Source organism: Pleuronectes platessa, chromosome 15 (genome assembly GCF_947347685.1).
Source record: "Pleuronectes platessa chromosome 15, fPlePla1.1, whole genome shotgun sequence".
Lineage (NCBI taxonomy): Eukaryota > Metazoa > Chordata > Actinopteri > Pleuronectiformes > Pleuronectidae > Pleuronectes > Pleuronectes platessa.
The window spans coordinates 20,991,348-21,017,599 of record NC_070640.1 but is presented as its reverse complement, the minus strand read 5'-3'; the positions used below and the strand labels follow the sequence as shown (position 1 = coordinate 21,017,599).

Sequence of the window (26,252 nt, the reverse complement as noted above, 5' to 3'; positions counted from 1 at the left end):
TCATCTCTCCATATACAAACATGTAAAAACCTAAAGAAATGCTCATAAATGTAAATTGTTATTAACATTGTTAATATGGAGGTCACACCTAATCCGTTCAAAAAGGATATGTTCACAAAATCTTCCTCCCTTATCAGCGCAAGCTTTGGTTTATTAATCCACTGCCTCCTCTGTGGTTTGATTGGAGGTGAACACATGCAGGGGGCTGTGGATGTTTTGACATGGCTGCCGTTTCCCTGGTGCATTGGGGGTGGTCGCTGCTTATATTTGTCAAGGTCAATTAATGAATGCAAGGGTAAGGATGGCAGGATCCCCAAAACACCCCCAGGGCTCATAAATTACCCACAGAAAACACATTAAAAGACAGGACTTGATCTTCTCCAATTAAGATCATTTCGATTTTCGTCCTCCCACCAAATGCCTACATAGCATCCGGTCAGGTGTAGCCTACATCCCTCCCTCTCCCTGCCCCCCTTACCTCCCTCCCTCCCTCCTCAGCATCCATCCTCCAGCCTGCATGCTACACCACAGCAGGGCCGGCAAACCATGGAAAGATGTCCTGCATGGACTAATTCTCTCTCGCTGATGTAAATGCACAGTTCTCCCTCTCAGAGTGGGACACTTTGACCCGTCTTCCCAGTGATAAAACAAAAGAAAGGGTTTGGTTTTTTGTCTAGCCCTCCTTCAGAGGCTCAGCTGTGCGCCCACCAACCCCCGCCACCCCCGTCTCCCCACCCCTGCACCTTTAAGGCAATGGAGAGGGAGAGAAGCGGCTGCGGAGAAGGAGGCGAGGGTTTATTCCACAGTGCTCTGAGGCACGGCAGGTTCTAAAGCGCAGGGACCAGTGTGCGCAGTTTGTGTGTGCGGCTGCTGGGGGAAGATGCGTGTGCTTGTTGCTCGCCGGACGGAGAGAGGCGGCATAGAGAGAATGAGTTTCCAGCGCAGCTAACAATCAACTCTATGCGCTTTTTTTTAATCTTGAGGGGGAAAGAAATCCAACTTTTACGCATTTTTCTTCACGCATGAGATGAAACGTTTGGCTCTTTTCCGCGCATAGACTTCTAATGTATTTATTCATTATTTATTGATTCCTTTCTTTATTCCGATTTTGGAGGCTTTTTGATTTTTGTTTCGTGGTTTTTGTATTGTTTAACCGTGGAGTTGGGTGTGCGCATTGGCTGCTTGTCCTATGCGTCTCCAGCCTCTGACTCAGCAGCAGAAGCAGCAGCAAAGCTCACCTGGACCGGAGCGCACCGAGCCCAGCTCCCTCATGTTCCACGCAGACCTGCGCTCCTACACGGGGGGACGGCTGCACTAAGGCCCGGCGGTGCGGTTCGGTCAGACCGACAAAAGGTTGAGGGGTACGCACAGTTGTGGATCAAATACTATTCCCCCGCTGCACCCGGAGACAATCAGCAGCAAGAAGAAGCTCAGTCCTCCTCCTCTTCATCTTCCTCCCAACGTGAAGGATTGAGGGAGAGAGACAGCGAGAGAGAGAGAGAGAGAGAGAGAGAGAGAGAGAGCGAGAGAGCGAGAGAGAGAAAGAGAGAGAGAAAGAGAGAGAGAGAAGGAGAGAAAGATAGAGGGAGAGAAGGAGAGATTTGCGTGCTCCCTCTTCTTTCATTGCGGTTGACTTGTTGAAGAAATAAAAGAAAGAAATAACAAGAAGAAAGAGTGCGGGGAGATAAGAAGAAAAAGCATAAGCTTGGATATTGAACGGAGCGGGGCATGTGGATATTGGCTCTCATCTTTTCCCAGTGCATCTTGAATGGTAGGTGATGCATTTGTTCACATTCAACTTCAACTTTATTCTAATTATTCCAGAGGACTGAGTGTACACATGCTTTTAGAAATTGTCTTTAAACATTTACACATTCAAGATGATGATTCTTAGATTTTTTTTGTGCTGGAAAATGTAATGGAGGAACAGGCTGTTGCTATGTCCTGACACATGCAGCACGTATGGCTTTTTAGAGGTTGATACATCCACATTAACATTAATTGGGACTAAGACTAAGAATGGTTAACCCCTCATGCATTTTCAAGATTTAGGTTTGACCTTTTCCTCAAAAAATGTAGGCTATTGATATACAGGGAGAGAGAGATAGGGGTAGAGAGAGGGAGTTAGAGGGAGAGAGAGGGAAAGAGAGAGAGAGAGGGAGAGAGAGAGAGAGAGGAGAAATGTAGGTTGAGGATATAGGTGCAGCCTGTACTGCAAAATAACTAGATATTTTAATGCATTTTTTGTTTAGTTTTTGCATGATACATTTATAGGCCTCAAATAAAACCTCACAATTATTTTGTTTCATCCTCTCTTGATACTAAAATGACTATTTATTCTCTCCAGTCAAACTGCACTGGGCCTCAGTCTGGGTGCATTTGCCTGCATTATTTGTATGTGCTCATTGAGCATTTCATCAGTTTTCTAACACATTCTCTTGAATATGGCTTATGAGAAAAATGATCTCAGGGTAAATAAATTAGATGTAACAGATTTGTGTGTTTAACTGAGGGGTTCACCATCAGTTTGTTTATGATTTTCATTCAAACACTTAGTCAATTAAAAAAACTGCAATATTTTTGGTTTTCACATTAAGTAAATATTTGATTAAAAAGCCGTCTCCTAACCAAAAGTATATTGATAAATATTAACAGTATTTATTAGCATGTCATAATATTTTCAATAAAAAATAAGTAATAAATTACGTGACTTTTACATGTATAATTGTATGTTCATATACATCTTGTTAGATATATTCAAGATACAAAAAAAAAGAAGCATTAAATAGGTTGGCTGTGTTTTTTCTGGCATTGCACCCGCCATATTAGAAGCAAAGACATGGAGTCATTTTGGATTGGGAAAAAAAACGAGACCAGCCCTATCACCCTTGCCCAAGTGCAAATCCTGCAGTAACTGTTTATTTTGCAGGGTTATATCCTCAATGTATTTTATTTCTTTGCTTTGGATTGAGGTTGACTGATTTTTACAGCAAATACACAAAGGGTGTGTAAAAAAGGGGGAGTATGAGGAGGACAAGGGGCTGTGGGCTAAGGGGTAGGATGTGCGCGTGTTGGGGGGCAGAAATCAGCTCAAACGAAAATTGGGGTATTAAGGAAATCTTTTGAAAGGCGTACGGAGGGAAAGGGTTTGAAATAAAATCAAAAGTGGACACAATGCTGTGAACTGAGAGTAGAGGCTGATGCGTCAAGCAAAGATGACAGGAAAACCATTTTGTGGCCATGCTGAAGGGTTAAATGAATGGCAGCGGTTATTTATAGGGGAGAACAGAGTAAACGCAGTGACAATATCAGAGAAAACAGTCCTTTCTTTGACTGAGGCAAGACATTTCAGGAGACCGAGAGGACTCCGATGTGCTGTGCTGAACTGTCTGTTTGCTGAGCACGATCTATCGCTTTGCTTGTGAATGGCTTTTTCAGTCTCTTTGGTCCAGGCAACAGCGTTGCAAAATGGCTGCTGCTAGACACATCTGCATGGAAACTTTGAATGGCAGCTATAGCACTTGTAATTGTGATGAATGCTACGTTTGTGCTCATTGCGGTTGCAGTGCCATTCATATCAACGGACTTGGTTCATTTGACGCTGACCTTTTCTATTGATTTGAAGATTTAAATGTTGGTTGTGTGGCGTAAACTAGAATAATCCAGAGTGCATTATGACAAACCTCTCTTTGTGTTGTGCTTCTGTCTGCGCTACGCTAAATCGACTGTATAGGAGAATAAAACGGACTTCATTGTTGATCTTAGACCGTATTCTTTCTGCTGCTGCATATTTGCTCTCCCTGGACAGTCCAGCAAAGATTATTCTTAATGAGCAGCTTCCATCAGAATCGTACATTCTGCACTTCTTCTGGACACAGAGATGTAGCTTCCTGAAATAAAGGCTTTTAGGGCTCTGGTCCTGTACAGGCTGCTGAGGTAGTCTCTATGGAGACCTGGGTAATGAGTGTTGTTGCAGTGTGGGCTTTAGGCTTGCTTTGCACTCTTGTCAGGTGACCCTGGCAATGCTTCCTGATACATTCAGCCTGTAAGTTTCTACTCATGATATGGGAATGACATTTTATTTCAACACGGTGTCAACACAGATTTAAAGGTTTGATTGTTCATTCATGTTATCCTTCATTTCTTTATATAGACATTTGATAATTGCATCGCCTGTCAGTGGAAAACAGATGATAAAGATTACAACTCCTATTCACCCTACTGCACTGCAGCTCTAGTTTGCGTGCGTAGTGGTCATTTATGTATAGTACCTACTGTACAAACTCCCTTTTGCTCTGATTCTCTGTTCGTGGACACATTTTCAATCTCATCTACAGTAGATATAAACAATTCACTGCTGTGGAGAGTAAAATATGCTGAAGAGTTCACTTCATTGGTGCTTGAGCTTTTGAAGTACTCTTTCAAAAGTGTCTATTAAAACCTAAATGGAACAGGAACAACATATTCCAGTTGTGAAGAGATAAAATTGGGGAAATGGCATAATGTTGTTTTTGCACAGCTACGCCGGGGGGGGGGGGGAATCTGACACATGCTCAATTGGACACTAATAAGCTGTGTAAATATACAGCAAAGCTCCTCAATTGGCTCTTAGTATCACTCTGTGCATGTGTATTTTTAGCTTTCAGCTTCGGATGGCGAGGGGCTGCTAGAGAAATGGTACCTCCGCTTATTAAAACATGCAGTTAGCATTTTCCGTATGAATTAATCCAGACATCAAACATGATTAATGATTATGCAGAATTTAGTTTCCCTCAACATTTTCTTTCCAGTTTAGATCATCACCTGTCATATTTCCTCCGTGCTGATTTTGCAAGGATTAAAGATACAAAACCCCCGAGCATCTGAGTGCCTGTCATCAGCTGTTACACTGCAAATTTTTAACAAGAGAAAACCATGCACGATATTTACTTTGAGAAGGACAGAGAGTATCAAATATATGAACACCGTTCAGTGTGATGCTTCCATCTCATTTGACCAATTAAGAATACCTTGATTTACTGACTCATCCAGGGGACAAATCTGTGGTTTGAGTTGTTCTGTAAGTTTCAAAACATATGTTACATCACAATATACCTTGGAAACTGATACTAATATAGGTTATATTTCTATTAGGAAGAAAACGTTTTTAATGAATGTACGGCTCCAGTAAAACCTTTAGTCACTGAACATAATCCTCGTAGTTTTTATATTCCCCACAAAAAAATGCATTTATCCCAAAAATAAGAAGATACAGGCAGGGTTGAGGTGACACCACTGAGAAAGCCTCATTTGCCTGCGTTTCTATCTACAAACCTGTGTTGTTTTTATCTTTCTTTGTGCCAAAGTGAAATATCTATCCTGTCTGTTAGTGGAGCACCTTGATTTAATGTCTGTTCACCGAGTTTGGTGCCAGTGCCTTGTTTTGACCAATTACCAGTCAAAACAGCATAGCAGAGAGGTCACATTAAGGCCAGTGGAAACTAGGCATGTGCAGTCTAGTGTCTTCTGGTATACATCTGTCACTTCACATAGCGCCACGACGGGTTGACAGAGTCACAGCAACACACATCAGCCAACTACAATCAAGTTCAGTCCTCAGTCGCACATTAATATCAGCACAATGTAGGCCAGTGTGTTTGTTCTGTGATTATTCTTTGTATCATCTCGATGTGTTGTAGTGTACAGAGCTGCTGTATTTAGCCATGCTTCATGGTAGAATAGTTAAACCACATTTTTTACTTTGTTTGTTATATTAATTATGAAATTGCCATATAATAGTGTGGTAAATTTGTTTAGAACCTGACTAAAACCAGACTTTACCCTCATAAAGCTGGGAATTTAAAATGAAACCGTTTTCAATATATACCTATTCCATGAAGTATCTGCAGTGTCATCTCATTTATTAACACCTTTTACATGACATGGCGGTGATGGTTTCATGTTTTTGATCACTCAAACCTGTTAAATTCAGGTTCAATGAGATTTGTTCCCTATTATTCAGTTTAATTATTCACAAGACTTAATACCAGAAGGTATTAGTGACATGCTGTTTTCGTGGACTCACTAATCACTCCAGGATTTGTCAGTACCACGGGGTCAAGATTTTTGTGTCGCTCCACTGTGTGTGTGCGCTTGAACCTGAGCGTGGCTGCTCAGACAAGAGTAGACTCAAGCATATGTTAATGGTTGCACATTGAACTGTTAAAGGTTTCATTTAACCCAGACCAGAATGCTTAAGGAGATGGTAGGGTGTAGTGAGGCAGAAAAAGAGGAGGAAGGAGGAAAAGAGGGGGAGGAAGGACACACAGAGGCGCTTTGTATCTACAGCTCAAAGAATCATATCAAATCAGTGTGATTCTCCGTTCAGAAACAGTCCCATTTCATAGGCAGAGAGTAACACAGCCAGACACTGATGAAGGCACAGCAGTCTTTATTGTGTATCCAACAAGACACATACAAAGCCTTTACTTTAAAATTTTGTCCAGTTAGTCCAAAGTTTTTTGCATCACAGTGTCACACACAGTGTCACAGATGCTGACCACGATCTGTCATTCCATTTAGACTTCCCAATCACAGAGCTGGTTTGACAGTTGATCAGTTGTTACTCTCTGAGGTTCCCTTTGAGATTTTGTGTGACATGTATTTCCAATGTATTTTGAATGGCATCGCTTGAATGTATGAAAGGACATTGCTAGAGTCTTGGTGGACCATGGTTTTTGTGTGTGTTTATCGGACTTAACAAGATAACAATTAGTTGTGTTGTTTGTGTCTGAAGGCTTTCATTATAAAATAGGGCAGTAGGTTAATGCTGTGGCCACGAAGGTACAGCAGGACATAAGCCGAGTGGAGCTCAGGTAATTCTTTAAATAAAGGCTCTGACCAGCGCTGTTTTCTATTTTGCCATGAGTGTCACACTTAAACCTGTATTGCTCTATTGAAATATTTTGTGGTGAGAACACTGGATATCTCATATGACAGATAAAGACGTATCAGAGGGCTGCTTGTTATTCTGCATTCAGACTGATACAATGAGAGTCTGGTTGGCAGGTGCAGCTCCGCTCAGGTGACCCACTGTGACAGGTCAATAGCACAGGAACCTCAGCTTCTTCTGGGGTCGTGATAAATGCAGTCATTTCAAGGAGAGACATGGAAACAGATATGCTCAGCCTCTGTTGCCAGGTATGAAGATGTCAGAAGAATGAGGACACTTTCTCTAATGTCATCTGAACATTATGTATTGTCAAACACTTGTGTTTGCTGCCAGCAGACATTGGCATTCAGAAAGTGCAAACACAATACCTGATCTTACTCCGGAGATTAGTCTGGAAATCAAGTGTTTTTAACTTGGAACATACAGTTTCCGAAAACTACTCCACTACTCAAATTTAGAATATTCCCTTCACCACCATATTATGTATTTTGAAAGCCAAATACTGCAGTTGCATTATGTGCTGTATAGTTACTCATGGGAGTAACCCCGCAGAGACTCTGCCTGGTGGGGTTTCTTCATGTCTTTGTTGGATGTATACACCTGTCTGCATGCACGGAGAGATCAGCTTATTACAGCATGTGCCTGATTTAACGTTATTTATGTATATCCCTAAAAAGAAGAGAATGAGTGAAGCATGCTGACACAGAGACACCGTCCGCCTGCCGTCGAATCACCAGCAAACTGTAGGTACAGTAGGATGGTGCTGGAGAAATATCTGTGGGAGCATGTAAACACTAGAGTAAAAATAGCATTCATATACAATAATGTACAATAACAACACTTGAAGCTCATTCATATATCATATTGTAAACATTCTAACAATTTTTAGTTATAATTTACAGTGTTAAATTACCTACAAGAGTTAGAGTGCAGTGTCATGTTGAGGCTCCGAAACCAAACTCTTACTGAAGTCAAAAACGTTCTAAAACCCTCAATTAAATTTCGGCATTTTAAATACTGCCTTCAAAACTACATAACTACATATTGAGATTTACAAAAGGCTGCTCTGTGCACTGCACTGATTGGTCCAAATCATTTAGAGTCTGAAAAAGCCCAGTTAGTTTCAGTGATATGTTTCATATTGTAAATGACATTTGGAGCAGCCCATATTCATGCTCTGTATTTTCCATTCAGAACAGATCAACCCTGCTTCAGGCTGTACAGTTGAATGTTATTTGGTAAAATGCAAAGTGGAAATATCCCAGAGTACCGTATATCAGTCTGTAGCTGCTTTGCTGTCTCCACAAAGATGTAGACTAGTGAATTGGGCTTACAGTGTAATAATATCAACACAAAAAAACATCTTGAGTTCTGTGGATAGTAAATGAGGACATAAGGCCTAATTAAGGCATGTTGTTAATGAAAAAACAGAACACGTTGAACCTGAGACTCTCAAGTGGTCATGTCCCTGTGCTACCGTCTTCACAACACAACAGTAAGAGGATATTTCAAACACACAACGGAGGATGTGGCTTCATCAGGTGGAATTAAATGAAATGGAAAATTACAAAAAAAATGAAATATGGAAAGAGTATGAAAAATTGTATTAATATCCACCAAATCAAATGTGAAGAACTATACGGAATTATAGTAAATTATGGTTGTTCCAGAAATAAAATGATCTTGCCCTTTTTGATGAATCGTAGTGAAGGACAGCTGGGGAGTAAATCAAACACTATCAACAATAAAATGAATCAAATCAGGACCTCGCTGGCAATTCCTTCCCCGTCGGCTGCCCACTGGATGTATTCATTGGGCATAACCAAACTGTGCTGATTAGCATTCGAGATCCAGCTCTGTTCCTGTTGCCTGAAATGTGTAACATTTTCAAACATTCTGGCAAATGTTCCATTAAAGTGTTGCTAGCCCCCAGCTCCATTCCGCTCCAGTCTCCACGCTATCAGGCCTTTCCCAGAAGTGATTATGCTAATTGCTGTTTGATCAGATGATTAAATTATAATTTGATTAATCCCGGGCAGTAAACGCTCTGAATACATTGATGTGTGTTTTGCAGCCTGGCAGTGTTTGCAGAAGCCCCCCTGTCACCAGGCAGGCAGTCTGCTACATACGATCCAGGTATAGGACAAGGAGAGATAAATGTTAGGCTGCATTGAGAGGTGGTTATGAACATAAATGAAATGCTGCTTTTGACGTAGCGTGGTCTAGTAATCACAGAAAACATGATGGTTAATAAAGTATGACTCTTGTCTGTGTGTAGATTGAGTACAGCACTAATGCAGATAGCTGCCATCGCCTGTCCCCGCTACTCTCAATTGACTTTGTATCTATCAGGGTGATTTATAATAGTGCAGTATAGACCGCTTCCATAGGACTAAATGAGTAGACCCTATATTGTATGTCCACTATGGGATTCAGTGTGATACATTGTGCTCGGTCTCTTTTCAGTCTTGTTATGCTTCTTGATTCAAGGTAAATTGAAGAGTTGAAGTAAGGATGCACAAAATGATACACAGATTTGCATGTTTTTGCATATAGGCGCAGTAAGGAGGACTCTCCTTCAGTGGGGTTACGGAGGATGTAAAACGACCGCCTTTGAGGCAAATGGAGGGCTGTTGAGTGGAGGGCGGGGGGGTGATATTTTTCTGAGGCTGAGGATGGCTGTGAGCGGAAGGGCAGCGATGTCTAGTCATCTGACCCACAATCCCATTTAACCCCGGGACTTTGATTTGCCCTCCACTGTCGACTGCCAGCTCATTTTGCCTCTTTGTTTCCCTCCCGCAAATAGCTTTCGTTTTTCCATGATCCAAAAATACGTAAACATCATAGCAACGAAGCAAATGTTTTCACATAGAGATATCTCTAACCTTTTATTTCATCTTATCATCTTATTATCATCGTTTCTCATATCTTTTATTTATTGCTTTATTTTGTTCATCCAATTTGATGCAATCATCTGGATTGTTTTTGTACTTACTTGCTAATGCACTGCATACTAAACACCATGATTGATCTGCAATGAAGTCTATTTTATAACCTTATTTATAAGGCTATAAGCTAAATCAATGTAAGTAATTCATGCAACTTTAAGGGCAACACTTACAAACAGAATGTATATCATCCCAAGTTTGTGAAACACTGCCAAGGTTCGCAAGGACATTAGATCTGGTTCAGATGCTTAATGCAGAATACTGCTCAATTCTCCATTTTATCTTTGTACATCTATTTCTGAACCACTGAAATAATTTAGTGACCGATCTTCTCTTTTCAAACTTGTCTTTTTGTAGCAACTAACAATGTAATTTTCATCCACATAGGCTCTTTATAACCAATTCTCGCTGCTTTCTCAGTGTGGATCACTGGCTCAAAACCTCATATGAGGGCAGGCCCTTAGAAATATGTTTTCATATCTGCAAAGTTTTCATTTGTTCCCTGATTCAAATAATTAAAATGGGGCCATAAATGAGTTTATTACTGCATTATATACAGTATATAGTTATAATTATTATAAAAACTTTGCTCATATAAATCATATACCTATATCATTTGAGGTTTTATAACCAGTTATCCAAATTGAGGAAGACAAAATTGAATTTTCAATTCAAACTGTTTTTTATATTTTATTGAACATATATGGGAAAAGGGTTGGCCATAAAGAAGAGTTTAAATACAAAATCAATTGTACGATAGAGCAAACATCCTAAAGTCAAATAATGATTTGAATTATTCATTTCAATCGATTTTTTTCTTTTACAATAATGTTTTTGGCAATATCGCCGAGCCCTATGACTAACATGATCTACATATTCTATCTAATTAACTGTTTGTCTCCTTCCGGCAGACAAGAACACATCACCTGTGTCATGTGTTTAACGGAACAAGACAAACCAGAGAACAGCAGACAAGCTGACCACATCAATGCTGCTGAAACATTATCCAGTCCCACTTTTGGCCTATGGTTTACTCACCATGTTGCATTTCAGCTCTGGGTCATTCAACTTTCATGTTCTATCAGGGATATGACAAAATACATCAAATAAAAAAAATAAAAACATTTTAAAATGATAAAAAACTAAAGGAAAAACAGGTTAGTCATTAAGTACTTTTCAGAGTTTCCACTCATGATCAGGTGGATGTGATGTGTATAGATATAGACTCCTGAGTTGTGCTATGCAATGCTGGACAAAGATGATCTTCAAGCTGTTAGCCTTCCTCCTTTAGTTAATCTCCCTGCTCATCCTTCCCTGCTGGGTTTAATGTTGTCCCGCTCAGCTCACCTGAGATCCACCTCCTCTCTCTCTCTGTCAGCTCATTCACTGTAGCTCTTGACAGAAGCAGCAAGCAGAGGCTGTTGATATTTGACTGAAAGTGAAATAATGCCACTCTTCCTCCCTCTGAAAGCAAGCACAGTGTATATTATCCTGCAGTATATTACATGGAGACTTGAGTCAAGTACTGTCGAACTGTTCAGACAAGAAACTAACAGCTTTAACAAAAATATATATTATCTCCGCGAAGCACTGTTTTGAATAAAGACAGACGTGAATTCAGCACCACCTTGAAAGTCTAGAGTAGACTCCGCTCGTGTTTACGTTGAGTGACTTGATACCTTTAGTACAACTTGTAGTTATTCGAAAAGAAGAAATAAACACTGGGGAATGCTCAAGTTAAAAGAATACATCCGAATTTTGGAAGATAAGCTTGTTCAAGTTCTTCCCATGATGAGAATTCACCACTGTCCTATATCTTTAAATATGATGCTACAACCAAGCTGGTGAGCAGTGCAGCATGACTGCAAACTCAAAATAAGAACAACAACAATTCAATAACAAAGACAAGTTTGAACTGCAGTGGCCCGACCAGTTGACATTGCTTCAAGCATGGCTAGAAATCGACCATAGTGAATTTCTACATTTGTTTGTGGCCCAGAGGAATTTAAGAGCATTTGGATTCCATCATCTAAACATCGGATTCAGTGTCAGGGGACAGTCATACATAGCTGCTGTATGTAAAGGCTTTTAATATGGCTTTGTTAAGCAGTACATGTACTAACCTCTGTGGCTCTAGAGGTTTGAGAAGAATCTACATCAAGATATGATTCATACTTTAATATTCATGTTGAGTAATACTGGAAGCTGCTGCATCAGGTACATGCTGGCCCCTCAGTGCTTTGTCATTTCCGAGGGATAATGGAGCATTATAAACATTTTATTTTCTCTATAATTTTATCTTCCTTTCTGTTGTTGTTCCTTTGCATATTAACTTCAGTGGCAGCAGCAAGAGCTTGTTTACCCACTCACAGGAGTTTCTCCTCCTCCACTCACTCGCTTTTTGTTTCTCTCTCTCCCTCTGTCGCAGTTGATTTGCAGTATTTGTCCATTTCCACCTTGGTGATGTAATTGATTAAGGTATTCAAAGGACCCAGTACGTGGGAACTCCCTCCTCTCCTGTAGGAGCTCATATGCAAATGAGCATTCATATGCATCAACTAACCCTCTCCACAGTGACTCCCCTCTCGCCCTATAGAGAGTTGACATCAGAGGAGGGTATCATTGGTTTTACATAGCGGCTGCAAGGCACAGAGTGCACCGCTCAACATTATTCATGAGGGCAAATTGGGAGCCGATGATTTGGGAGAGTGAGGGGACCCTGTTCTCTGATCTGTGCATCTCGGCTCCGCGCAGCACTTTGCTTTACGCTTATTGTGTAAACCCCTAGGGCAAGAGAGGAGGGTGGAGAGGTTGTGGGGGTGGGGTGCCGTGGTTGGGCGGGGTGGATGCTTACTCACTGTCATCATGAGGCCATCCTGTCCTCCTCTCTCCATCCCTCCCCCTTTTCTAACCCCCCAGCCCCCACTCACCCCTCCCTAGGCAGCCTCTGCAGAGCTCTGCCTTAATTACCTGCATCGCCTGCCATGAGCTGTCAGTGTGGCTCAGTGCTTGTTTGCCCCAGTGGAACTGCCCTAATGTCGTGATGCCCCGGTGCCCACTGTAGCCCCACACAGATCTCTGACCTGGTGAGGGCCACACTGTGGTTGAGAGCCAGTGTGCTCTCTAATGTTTAAATACATTAGCAGGCTTGGGTAGGGTAGACATGTTGTGGTTAATAGCTAATTCAGAGTGATAAAACCTTTAGAGGGAGTGAGTGAATATTAGGCTATTTTTGCCGAACGCCAAACAGTCAACCAGGACAATATGCATCAATGAGCTTTTTGTCACTTGAACAATAAAACAAGGAGCTCCAAAGCGCTTTCAGCTTGGGTTGATTAATGGTGTTTGGTTGAGGTAAACACAGGCTGAGCAAAAAGCCCCTGACACATCAGTGGGCTAATGCACAGGCTAATGCATAGGCCTATTTATGTTGTGTGTTAGTGGGACCTGTATTGATCGGACATTTACTTAAATAAATTGCCTGGGTGATTGGGACGCAACCACTGATGGACATTGTCAGAATGGAAGTCCATGGGTCTTACTTAAGATGCATTATAGGAAACATGAGAGACTTGTCTGTTTATTCTTTTGAAGGAGACATTTCACTGAGGATCAAGGTGCATCTTCAGACATGGAGATACGTCCTTCCTACCATGTCTTCTTGTCAAGTTTCAACATACAGTACACACAATATTCTAAAATGGCTGAGCTGACTCGTCTTTGTCTTACCTGTCAACCGAACCCTTATGTCTGTGGGGCTCTCATACATTAGCGCTCATCCCCCCACATCTCTGTGACACGCCCGTGTGCACTCTCCTTGACCAAAGCGTGTCTGGTGCCCTTGAGCTACAAACGCAGCAGCAGAGGCTCCACAATATGACGACTGCATCAGGAGTCACCTGCAATCTATGGTTAGGGGCTTCAACGGGGCCTGCCGCCATTTGGTGCTGACATCTTGGACTTTGCCAGGCATTATTTCACACAGCAAGAAAGACGGGACTCCACTTCACTAAATCCAAAAGGGCCCCCCACCTCCTGCCTTTCCTCTCAGCTTTTCTAAGACAGATGAAACAGAGAGAGTCCATCTATTATAGATGAGTAATATTTATAATTGAACGATATCACTTTTTCCTCTTTGTGGTTTTGGCTGATCGAAAAACTGATGTTGATTAAGACAGGTTCTGCAGAGGCTGCCTTAGGTTAAATGTTAGTGAGAGCCTGCTTGTGTGGGCATGATATGCAACCGAGTGGGTTGGTGTTCCTACAGCATGATCTTGTCATATTATGTTTGTGATGTCAAAGCTATATCGAGGAAACTGTTTTTACAATTGAGAAATTAATCATTAAAAATAAAAAATGTAAACAGCTTATATTATTTCAACTTTGGTATTCTGGCTCCATGGGAAAGAGCAAAAAACAACAACTGCCCAATCAGTTTTTTCAGGCAGCTGCAAAATCTAAAAGGAGATTATTTATTTAAAAGTAAATTTCAGAAAAACCGCACTTTCAACCAAGACAATCCTTTGAGATGTGGACCAAAGTGTTGCAGATCTTGCAGCCCGACTGACGGCTGACCGGTTATCGATAGGGTACGCATTAATCTTTTATCTCCCGTTTCAAGATTCAGTCAGCTCTTGTTTTGAGCTCACTCCCGTGTTCCCAGTGTTATCAAAACATCCTTGGCTGTATGCACAACCAGTGTATTACATATCTTAGAGATGCACATTTGTAAGTGTTACATCTTACTGTTTTATGACAGCCGTTAATTAGATTATTATTTAACGGTGCTGAACACAAACACGCTTGATGACAGCCAACAGCCACCCACGCACTGCCTCCTTTGCTTGCAAACTAGCATCATGATTAATTGGGACGGTTTGTCTTGAGCTATTAATTTACAACTGAATGTTCTAACACAATCCCCTAAAATGCAAATTATCTTCATGTAATTTCTATTAGATAACTGTCACAGGGAAACATTAAGGATTGTTGTGAACTAACCTGATTCAGATGCATTATTGGACAAGTTGTCCGAGCAGGGGATTCTGTTTTATCAGTACACCGACCAATAACAGTACAGAAGACAGCAGATTATATGTGTTGCCGGTTTTTTTCTATATATTTCCTACAGCACTTTGATTTTGGACCTCAATGCTTCAAGCTGCCACAACTAGTCAAGGTCCAGTGGATGATAAACACAGATGAGGAGAGCTAGTGGACAGCATGGGTTCTGTGCGATACACAGACTTCCTCTCTGGCACCCTCCCTGCACATTTACCGTTTTTGTTTTGCCCCTGTATTCCCGTGTAAAGAGAAGCGTGAAGGAGAGATCAAGGTTAGAGAGGAGCATAAACATGCAGAGCAGAGCATGGAAATGAGGAGAAAGGAGAGCGCAGAGAGGAGGAATACGAAAAGGAACAAGATATATACATCGGAAAGTAATGGAGTACTGCTGAGAAGGAGCGTACCTTTGACCTCTGTCATGGTAACTTCTCCCATCCTTCTTTTTCTCTTTACATCCTCTTTCTTTCTCTCTGTTAATAGTGGCCTGTGTGTGTTGCTGTCTGAGTGCTCTCCCGCCTCCCCACTCAACCCCCACCCGCACTGTTTTCCTTGGCACTGCACTGAAAAATAAATGCACTCCCACTGTATCTATCTGAACCACTGGGATCTGTCAGGGTTTTGTGTCCATCAGGCTTCCACTTCCTAAGGAATCAGCCACCCAGACGTAGGTGCTGGTGGTGGTGGAGGTGTCAATTTTTTATGAGTTGGTGCAAAGCCGATTGAGACAAAAGCAGTTTTAAGGCGGCCGCTCTTCTTCGCTCGTCACCTTTCAAATGCACTCAGACTTCATGATGGCAGTTTGTTCATATTTAGACGGTGTCAGACAATATAGCAGCCGTCACACTCTCTGCACAGGAGTCTCTGATCAATGTTTACAGTCAAATATGGGATCCTCTCGAGCAAAATCATTGCTCCTAACTTTTGATACAACAGCCAGCACTGTTCTAGAGATGTAAAAGCAGTCGAACGATTTGTCACAGCACATCTTCCCTGTGTCATACAGTAAGGACAGTGTAGACAGGATCACTGATGTCTATAGAGTAAACATTACCAAACATAAGATAATTTTTTTTTCTATTAAAACTATGTGCCTTATAATTTCATATATTGGCTCATATCAGACTGAGTATCAGGGTAATGAAGGTGATTGTCGTTTAACAGGAACTGTTAGTAGCCAGTTAGTAGTTTTGCTTTGAGCTAAATTTAAAACACAATGCGTAAATTGTGTAAAGTTCCATTTTTGACATTCAGTTGGTTCATTGCTTGACAATTTTTCAAATTTCACCACATTAGCTGATTAGTCTGAGTTCTTGGGTAAACTAGACTGAAACCTTTTTTTAAAGATACTTCACACTAAGTATTAAGTGTCACCTGGGCCTCACTCATATACGCACACAACCTCTGACCTGTCACTTCACATTCAAACTACATTCATCACAACATCTTCTTATTTTATTCACAAAAATCCTGCGACAATGTCATATTTCAAATATAAGTAATCTACTCCTTAAACTCCACTTCTCAATGCAGCTCTGAACGTTTTGGCTTTATTAATGGATACATTTTGGGAGTTACGATATCATGAGCTACTTTATCTAATGTGAAACACGTGAACACTAACTGGTACACATGCATTCAAGCCAAACCCTACTCTCAGTCCATCTAAAATGTGAAATATATGGTTAGCAATAGCGGAGATATAAATTAGACTGCGCTGTCCCTTAAGAAATTAAATAAAAACAAACTGTTGATAAATCAGTGCATTTTAAATGATAACTACAAGGGATATCGCACTAGCAGTAAATTGAGATCATCACTCAGATGATGAGCGGCTGTTCAGGAGCCAAATTAACTAAACTGTGCTGAAATATTTACTCTGCTGATAATTCACACAGCCACAGCGGCTCCCCGCTCTTCAGAACAGATGCTGAGATTTTATGACCATCTTGACATCAGATTTTCCTACTTGAGAAAACCACTAACAAGCTGTTACTCAGTGTGATTACATGGCAGTAAATTAACCTCCGAGAAGTTCTCCATGCATCATCAATGGTATAGAGAGGAAATTCTTAACAGGATATTTTGATGATTTTTTATAAATTTAGTGTAGCAGTGGAGCTATATTAGAGCTCTTTGCTATGCTGAGAACAACTTGTTATTTTGAGTGGCTAACACATGTTTATATAAGTAGTAAATCATATTTTACATACTAATTCCACAAACATCTGTCTGTCTGTCGGTATGTGGATTGCATAACTCACAAACTGTTCATCGTATTGGCTTCCCACTCGCTATGTTCGCCTGACCAAGTGCAGTGCAGAGTTTGGTGGGATTAGGACATGCAAGACGTTCAATCTAAATAATAATTAAATAAACAGGTGACCAGCACTCTGTAGCAGTCAGTGGGGACGGGGCAGTGGGCCGTCAGTTTGCAGGGCCGAGCTGAATATGTCTTCTTCTAAACTACAGCAGTTGTTGGCAATTCGGGCAAACCGCGGATTAAAATCGATGGCAGGTCATTTGGTTAATTAGATCATTTTTATTTCACAATATTGGACTGACACAGACGTTCACTGGTGTCATCGTTGCTGATCACTGTCAAAGCAACAACATTTAGAATCACTTCTCTAATTTGTTGCTGTAATGTTGAATTACAAAGCTTTTATTTTGAGTTTTCAGTTTGGGTCTAAAGATTGTATTGATTCCTTACTAGACCTCTGAAATAGTCAATATGCAGTGTTTAAAAAAAGTTCAGTAAATCAATCAAACTGATGTATGAGCCTCACACGTGCACAATAATTAAGTAATTACATTAACCATAAAATCGTCATTGTGGATAAAGCAGGTAGGATGAACAAAGTTTTTAAACTCCGCTCTGCACCATAGCTCTGCACACAATGTCCAACACAAAACATTGTGTTGGACACTCCTGTTTGAGGAGGTACATTTTTACAAATGCAGAGAAAAGAGAGAAGTTTCTTAGTGACAGAAAATACAAACTCAAACTGTACATGCACACTTCAGATAAAAAAAATATATCTAGTTTATCTGATGACTCTTTATGAGGTTTTCCCTGTGGACAGGTTACTTCTACATGTGACCCCTCAATGTTTGACTCCAAAATAGTCTGTTTTAAAGGTAAAATAAAGGTACAATAAATAAAAGTCGCCCTGAACTGTCCCGTGTCGTGGCTCCTCTGCCTCCTCTCGCCTGCTCTGGGAAAAGATGCCACAGCCTTGTAGCTGTCGACAACTACAACCCTTTACTTTTCAACACCTCCAGGCCTGGCCCTCTGAGTACTGCGCGTGTGAAGTGAGTGCTGCCAGTAATGTGCGGAAACATGTGTACGCCATGATGTTTGTTTGTCCTAACAGGTTGAACGACCGGTGGGTGGAAGTGGCCGGTGATTTGAGCACGCTCATTAGGAATTTATGGAGCGCTAAAATGTTTGGTCTCCGGGGAGAGGGGATTGGCAGCTGTCGCACAGGCAGGCAAGCTGGCGACAGGAGGGGAGAGCGTACATTAGCAGAGAGATACAGTAGAGATTCCCTGAAATATTTACCTTCAGCGACTGACACAGGTTGTCCACACAGCAGCTCAAAGAACTAGCTTTAAAGGGCTATCCTGTACCTTTTTTTTACATCAGTGTTTGTTGTGGACTCATTATTTGCAAATTAGCTTGTTTTAAAATGTGGTTTTCCGTGCATAATGCCACACAGCACAAACCATCATACCAACTCGAGTATGGCAGTTTTTTATTATTTTGTTTCTTAGTTCCTTTTTGTTCTGTGCAACTCTCAGCCTTTCTGTATTTGCTTGTTTTTGGGGTTTTGTTATGCTAAATTGTCAAACAGGTGATGATGTCTTCATCAGATTTTTCTCTCTATCACATTTTCTTTCTTTGGAGTGCGTTAAACTCTACGAAAACTTAAAAATATAAAGCAGGGGGACACATTAAAAGCATTGTCATGCCTGGTTTACATTTGTAGCACAGTGCAATTTTTTTTTTATCTGTACTCACGTCAAGTTTAGATTTTGTTCAAAATGAGCATTTAATATATAAATTCCAGCTTATTAGAACTACTGAGACTGAAGAGAAAAATACAAAAACAACACTAAAAACTGTTTCTATAAATATTTTGTGCAGACTTAGCATAGCATAGCTGCATAAAACGTAAATTGAGACAAAGGTGAAAAGTAAACAAGCAGCAATAACTTTGAGCATTTATGCCATGAATTCTGTTTCGCCAAATGTCAAAAAATTATTGATACAATACTGTTTTGATTGTAGTTACACAGTTAAATTATTCATCTATATTAACCCCAAATAAGTTTGTTATTGCATTAATTACATTTATATACTTATGTAGTTTCGGAAAGTATTTTATGAAGTTACCTGGCCCTCAGAAAAGAGACAAGTCATGGTTTTGTGTGCGTTTGAATTGTAAATGCTGCACCTTCTCTATCACACATCATTTACACACTGCTTGCAGAGCAATCGGGGGCAATTTGGGGTTTGGTATCTTGGCCATGGATGCTTGGGGAAGCAGAGTAGGGGAGAGGGGGTTCGAACAGCCGACCTGGTGATTAGTGGACGACCCGCATATCCTGAGCCCCGTATGTGTGGTCTGAAGGTTCTTTATTTGCAGAAGTGTGCACAGAGTATACAGATATGCAGAGCTGCAGATCTATGCTGCAGTTATCCTGCATTATGTTTTTCTGAGCAACTTAAATATAAAAAAATGTTTTTAAATGCACTGGGTAGGGATGCACCGATATGGAAGTTCTTGGCCGATACCGATATTTAAAACAACAATCTGTCCGATAGCCGATAACGATATTTGTTTATTTTCTTTTTGTTGTTATTCATTCACCCTTTTGTGCCATAAAAATTATTAAATAATTATATAAAAAGCACCATTTAAAAATTTTTCAGTCCTTTATCACTCTTATCTTTTAATGAGCACAAATTGAATCAGATTTGTGAAACAATCTTTGATTTAACTAAACTTTATTAAACAGAGAAGCCTGTTAAATACTGTGGTAAAATTATGCCCTTTTTACCACATTTGATATGGTTCCTTGGGGTCTTAATGAAATGTCTGTAACATATTTTGGTCAAAATACCACAAGGATCATTTAAAACAGCACCCTTTTTACCCTGTCTAAACCAGCCCTCCTCAGTTTTACCTGTTTTGAGTGTCGGGCAGAAATCACATCGCGTCAACACCCACCGTGGCCCTTCGCGATGCTTAGTTTTAATTAAACAGTCGGATTCCCCTGGTCCGCACCAGTTCTCATTCAGCTGCTATGCGCCAGCCGAGGCGCACCGCCGGAGGGGGCCCCCCGCGCGAACGGAGGGTTCCCCCAGCGGGCGCCGTAGCTGAGGTGATCCGCTAGAAGGGCCCGACACGTGTCCAGAGTTGCCGCCGCCGACCGCCGTACCCGGTCCCCTCCATCAGCCGCCTTCTGCGCTGGCTACGGACACCGCCCCGCGGTCCAAGAGAAAGAAAGCCCCCTCACCAGCGACGCCGTGAGGCGCCACCGGACGAGGACCTCCCCGCCAAAGACTTTGAGGCGTGCTGCACACTGAGCCTCCGGTGGCGCGGAGAGGAGGGCGCCCGCGCGACTGCTCCCCCAGCCGCGGCACGTGCCCAGCGGTTCACAAATATGAACATCGGCTTATGATATCGGTGAAAGTTAAGTTTATTACCGATAAGCCGATATAAGTAAACAAGGCGAATATCGTCCGCTACCAATGTTCGGCCAATACATCGTTGCATCACTACCTAGAAGTATAAAACCAGTCATTCACTCTTGCTTGAGATCCAGCAGTTCACATATTCTGGCTTTTTGCCGACAGTGTAGGTTGTCCATAACAGCAAAGAGTTGTATTGCCTTCACAATAACCTGCTACAGTGGAAGTGCATCACATTAAACTGGCCAAAATCTAAATATCAAGAAAGAATGTTTGCTTGGTTGTGTAAGAATAACACAAACACACCAAAACAAATAAACAAGAACCTTGAAAACACCAAAATGACCTTTGGCGTTCTTACTCAAAAGATATGATGTAGCCATTTTCTGTTAAACCTCCACCAAGGAGCTGAAGTTTGTATTGCTGTTTGTCTCTCTGTCAGCAGCAGGATTACGTAAAAACAACTGAACTGATAATATTGAAACTTGAGGAAAGGCTGGGTTAAGGGCCAAGGAACTTAAATTCCATTGTAAGATGGGATGTTTTTTGACATTTAGTTGAGTTTATCAAGAAATAATGCAGAGTTCACATGAAGAGAGTGCTGATGACCATTTACAGGTGAAATGCGGCGTGGATCTGGATAATGATTCAGATGTATCTTATCTTCTTTACATGTAGTTTATCCAATTTGAAGATATACTGGCCAATCAGCCTTGATGTAGTCACGCTCTGAGTGACCTTTCATGAGTGCACTGTTTGAGTTGATAGCATTTTTCTTTTCCATACCTTTACTAAGACATGCCCCTATTCTTGTAAAAATGACTGACTGGATTTCTGAGACATATAGTGGGTTGAGAAAGGATCGTGCTCTTTTGTTTATCTATGTGTGTGAGTGATGTATACACTCATGAGTATGATGTAGAGAAAGGGTGTGGCTACGGGTATACATTATCTGTAGGCCAGCTTGTTTTGGTGCTCTGCTGGCTGTTTCCCTCCCACTGCTGCTCTCCCAGAGCTTTGCTGCAATGACTCTTCATAGACAACAAGAGATACACTCCTGCAACCATCCTCAACTGCAGTGTGCACAAACACAAAGGTCAGCCAGGGAAAGCAGGGGTAAAACAGAGGAGCAGGATAGCACAATTCTGTCAAATGTAGTAGCGGCTCTGTGATGGAGGGGGTTACCAGTGGTTGGGGCCCAGTTTGATCATGTTAAAACGTCTGCAATAATAAATCAAATATTGTAGGAAATAAAAAATTGCAATCATCTAATGGTTTTATTTGTGATCTTCCTTCTCTCCCTGCAGTTTTCTGTGAAGACCTACGTTCCAGCTTATATTTTGTCAATGCATCTGTGCAAGAGGTAGTGTTCGCCAGCACCACAGGGACATCGGTGCCCTGTCCCGCCGCAGGCCTGTCCCCTGTCTCACTGCGCTGGTACCTGGCCACTGGCGAGGAGATCTACGACGTGCCAGGGATCCGCCATGTGCACCCCAATGGCACCCTTCAGATCTTCCACATCCCCCCTTCCAGCTTCAGCAAACTCATCCACGACAGCACCTACTATTGCACAGCGGAGAACCCCTCAGGGAGAATCAGGAGCCAAGATGTCCATATTAAGGCTGGTCAGTTTTAATGTCTGCACTCAACAATCAGGTTCAATAATAAGGGATATCTTGTCTTAGCTCAGTATTATTAGTTTGTCAACTTATGCCCTACACACCTCTCTGTCCCCTCCTCCCAGTCCTTCGAGAGCCCTACACTGTCCGGGTGGAGGACCAGAAAGCCATGAGAGGCAATGTGGCGGTCTTCAAGTGCATTATCCCTGCCTCAGTGGAGGCCTACATCACCGTTGTGTCCTGGGAGAAAGACACAATGTCAATCAACGCTGAAAGTAAGTCACAGCATCTTTCTTTCTTTTATCCAAAAGAACTAACACTATTTGGTACTTTGATATTCAGGATCATATTTCTAAGGATCTTGTTGACTTCTTTGCGGAATTTTCTTGTAAGATTTTTCCTCATGTCTCATTTTAATGAGAAATTACACTAATAAACGCAGTCTGGAGGAGTGAGTTCATATAATGGGGAAACATCTAAGACTAAATTTACAACACATATGGTTTACAAACCAATCAGATCAAATGAGTGTGTGCCATCTGTTCATTTGTGGAAGGAGATTTCTTATTGCTGCTGAATGGGCACTTATATTAAGCTTTCTTTCCATGATTACAATGGAAGTACTGAAAAGCAGTAAATGTAAAAGACATTACGTCGAAAGATGTGACTCAGCTTCATCTTCTTTAACATCAGGGAAACTATTTTGGTCTTCATCCAAAGTTAGATGTTCCAAGTTTCTTTTATCATAACTTTACAGTGGTATGAAAGTGAATGTTCCAAAGTTGTTCTGGCCAATGACAGTTGCTGTCTGTGTGGTGATGAGCATTGGGACATCAGAGTTGTGTTTGGTCTGGGTCACACCACGCAAAGGCCTACCTTGTACCAGCTGGAGGGGCACACTCGGTCACCGAGTGGGTGTGTGTCTATGTATCTACGTCTGTCTGACCCAATGACAGTGAGGTCCCGCTCCTCTTCCTCTGCCCGGTCTTCCATGATAGCACAGGCTGCCAGCCGTGTCACTTAGTCTCAGTGTATTGACCCATTTCTCTGTCTGATAGGAAACACTGCAGTGCTCCGATCATTCAAATCACTTAAATGGAATGCTCGCCTGCGTGATTGTTTCCCAGCCCTGGGGGGCAAATTCACTTTATGTGGGGCATTTAGCAAACTCAATAGACAAGAGCTAATGTCATTTTGCTTTTGGATGGAGGGCAAATGCTGGCCAGCGACTGCTTTTTTTGTTGACGTTTCACATTTGTCCACTGAGGTGAAATCAGCCATGGTGAAATCTATAGCAATCTCTTAATTGTCCACAAATGGATTAGCCCCAAGCATGTTATATGGGTATATACAATGATTATGTCTTTACTGGCAAATATACTGTCGTTTTTCACATCTTGAATACATCTATATGGTATAACCAAGTTTTATGTTTAAAAGAAACAAAATATTTTAGAAGTAGAAAGCTTGTTTTTTACAATATTTTTTGGCCTTTTATACCTTCAGTATATAGACAGAGAATGAAAGAGGAAACCAGCTAGAAGGAAGAGTATTGAGACACAGTAAGGAGGCCAGGAATCGAACCAGGACCCCGCTGCACTGGGTAGTTTCTGCTCATGGGGGCTCCTTACCATTCAGGAATATACCTCAAAGAAAAAAGTTCTGCCCTGTCAAAACAAGGTGTTTATCTTGAGCCATAAAAATCGTCACATCTGCAGCCGTCAGCCATGTAAACGCTGTCAGAAAAATCACCCAGCCACCAATCCACTGCTCTTCTCCGTGATAAATAATGGATGACGGAAGCCTATGAATCCATGAGCAAATGGTCTTTATTAACGTCTCAGTGCACGCATCCTACTGACGCACCGTCCACTCCCCTCATCCTCCATAGTACACACATTTAAGTACACTTTGAGTGCATGTGTACCCACGTCTATACGCACACTAACTGACAGCTCAACGCAAGATGGCTCAAACCCTCGTCTCGATGACCAAGCTTCAACATTTTAATTTTTAACGAATAAAAATAATATCAACACTTTGACTTGCAACAAAAAACTTTGTGAAATATAGCTTCTCTGTCTTTGACATGAATAATTGAATTAGCTCTTCAGTTTGGAAGGTGCAGCTTGATGTGCAGTGCCTGTCAGACAGGCCCTCTGGAAGTCTCACTGGACGTAGAGCTTTTTGAGCTGTTGCAGGGTAGACTAACAAAGCACCACTTATGGAGCCCTGATGTCCATTAGAATAGAATAGAAAATAATGTTGAAAAATGCATTTAGTCAGGACGTCCAATAAAAGTAACAGGTCAGTAAAGCTGTCTGATATAGTGGTTTTATAGTATGCTGGGGTTTTAACAGAAGCACTGCAGAAAGTAAACTCCACTGTGCTCCAATATGGACTCTAAATTTTACTGTTTAATGTTTCTAATGTATTTTCTCTTTTACTCTTTTTGACAAGTTGATTTGCTTTGGAAACAAGTTTAATTATTCCACTGAGCAGGATGCATTGTCTTAATCCACCTGCAGTAACTGAACCACGTGTTGAAACCAGGGTTAGGCTGACTGAATCAGCTGGGTAGAGGTAGTTGTGTATCATTTGCCCTTGTTTTTATTATATAAAATGCTCACAAACAGTCATATATCTATGTGTGCAAAAATAAATTTGGGTAATTCATTGGTTTGAAGGCTGCGACTGTCCAGACTAAGAGGATTTGAGTTATGTTTAGAAAGGGGAGCCAATCAGGAGCACGTCTGATTGTGATGGCCTACTATGATTTATGGACACAATAGAGGGAAATCTGTTGTTGTATGATGAAGCTTTTAAAGAACGCCCATTCTAAGGATTTATGAAAATGGAATAGTTAAACCGAAGCCCTGCCATAGTCCAAGTCGTCAACGATCCGCCCCCACCTTTATATAAATAATTATTCAGTTATTTCATTGACGTACAATATTTATATTTACATAAAAAAATTGACTAATTATGACTTCCAGTCCTCCACTATTATATTTACATAGAGTATATTATTATTAAATTCAAACTGTTGTTTGTACAATGAATCCAAATGTCTAACCATTACTTACTGTAATTCACATCTTTACCTGATCTCTGTCGTCTTATTGAACAGATTTAGCACTTAATACTGCTGCTTAGTACTGAATAGTTACAGTTGTCCCTCTGTTGTTTCAGATAAATGCATCCACCAAATGAGTAAGATGTTAAAGCCCCGAACACAAGCACCGCAAACATGTTCATTTTACTACACTATACATCAGACCAATGTCTCCTGCTTGACATGCGATGTTCATCTTTGTCAAAATGACCATCAGAAGGAGTCAGGCCCAAAATAAGAGGATGTAAGAGGTCAGCAGAAAATGAAGGTGAATCAGATGTTTCTACAGTTCTACAGACATGTTGTTTGTAATAGTTTTTGATTGCCACAAACTGACATCAAAAACTTCAGAGCAGGGGGGTGAATAATGGGATTGAATGTTGAATAATGGAATCTGTCAGACAAACGATGATGTCAGGAATACATTTGGAAGCTGCATGCTTTACAAAAATAACAGTTTTTGTCCTTATTGTTTAATGTCACAGATAAAAACATTAGCTACTACATTTTACAAGATATACAAGCATAGAACTGACATGTAACACTGGATTTGTGTGGAAACAGTGCAGGGATGGCTGCTGCTGGTACAGTGCAGTGGATCAGTATGCATATGGTTGTGCAGGTGTTGTGAACCCATAAAAGCTGGAAACCCCTTTAAAATAGAGCCTGACAGATTTTTTTTAACAATGCAGCCGTTCTATAATGTGCACAGTAGTGGCAAGTAATTTTGTAACCATAAAAGGTATTGCAGAAAAACAAAATTAAGGGAACCTAAGTATTTTTCTAATTGTTTTTTTAATTAAAAGAAATCAAATTAAGAAATATCATTGTGACTTAAACCCTCAAATACCAGGATCAGAATGGGCATCAAAGGTTG

The 26,252-nt window shown here is 41.1% G+C and overlaps 1 protein-coding gene across 5 annotated transcripts in view; it reads left to right on the top strand.

Annotated features, from left to right (window-relative positions):
* Positions 1-22,414: 22,414 nt before the first annotated feature.
* Positions 22,415-26,252, top strand: part of dscama (Down syndrome cell adhesion molecule a) — a 61,581-nt gene continuing 57,743 nt past the window's right edge. For all 5 annotated transcript variants that reach the window (XM_053441444.1, XM_053441446.1, XM_053441447.1 and 2 more), the window contains exon 1: positions 22,415-22,535. In XM_053441444.1, the coding sequence (XP_053297419.1) occupies positions 22,430-22,535 (106 nt within the window). In that variant the 5' untranslated portion in view covers positions 22,415-22,429. The remainder of the gene's footprint in view (positions 22,536-26,252) is intronic.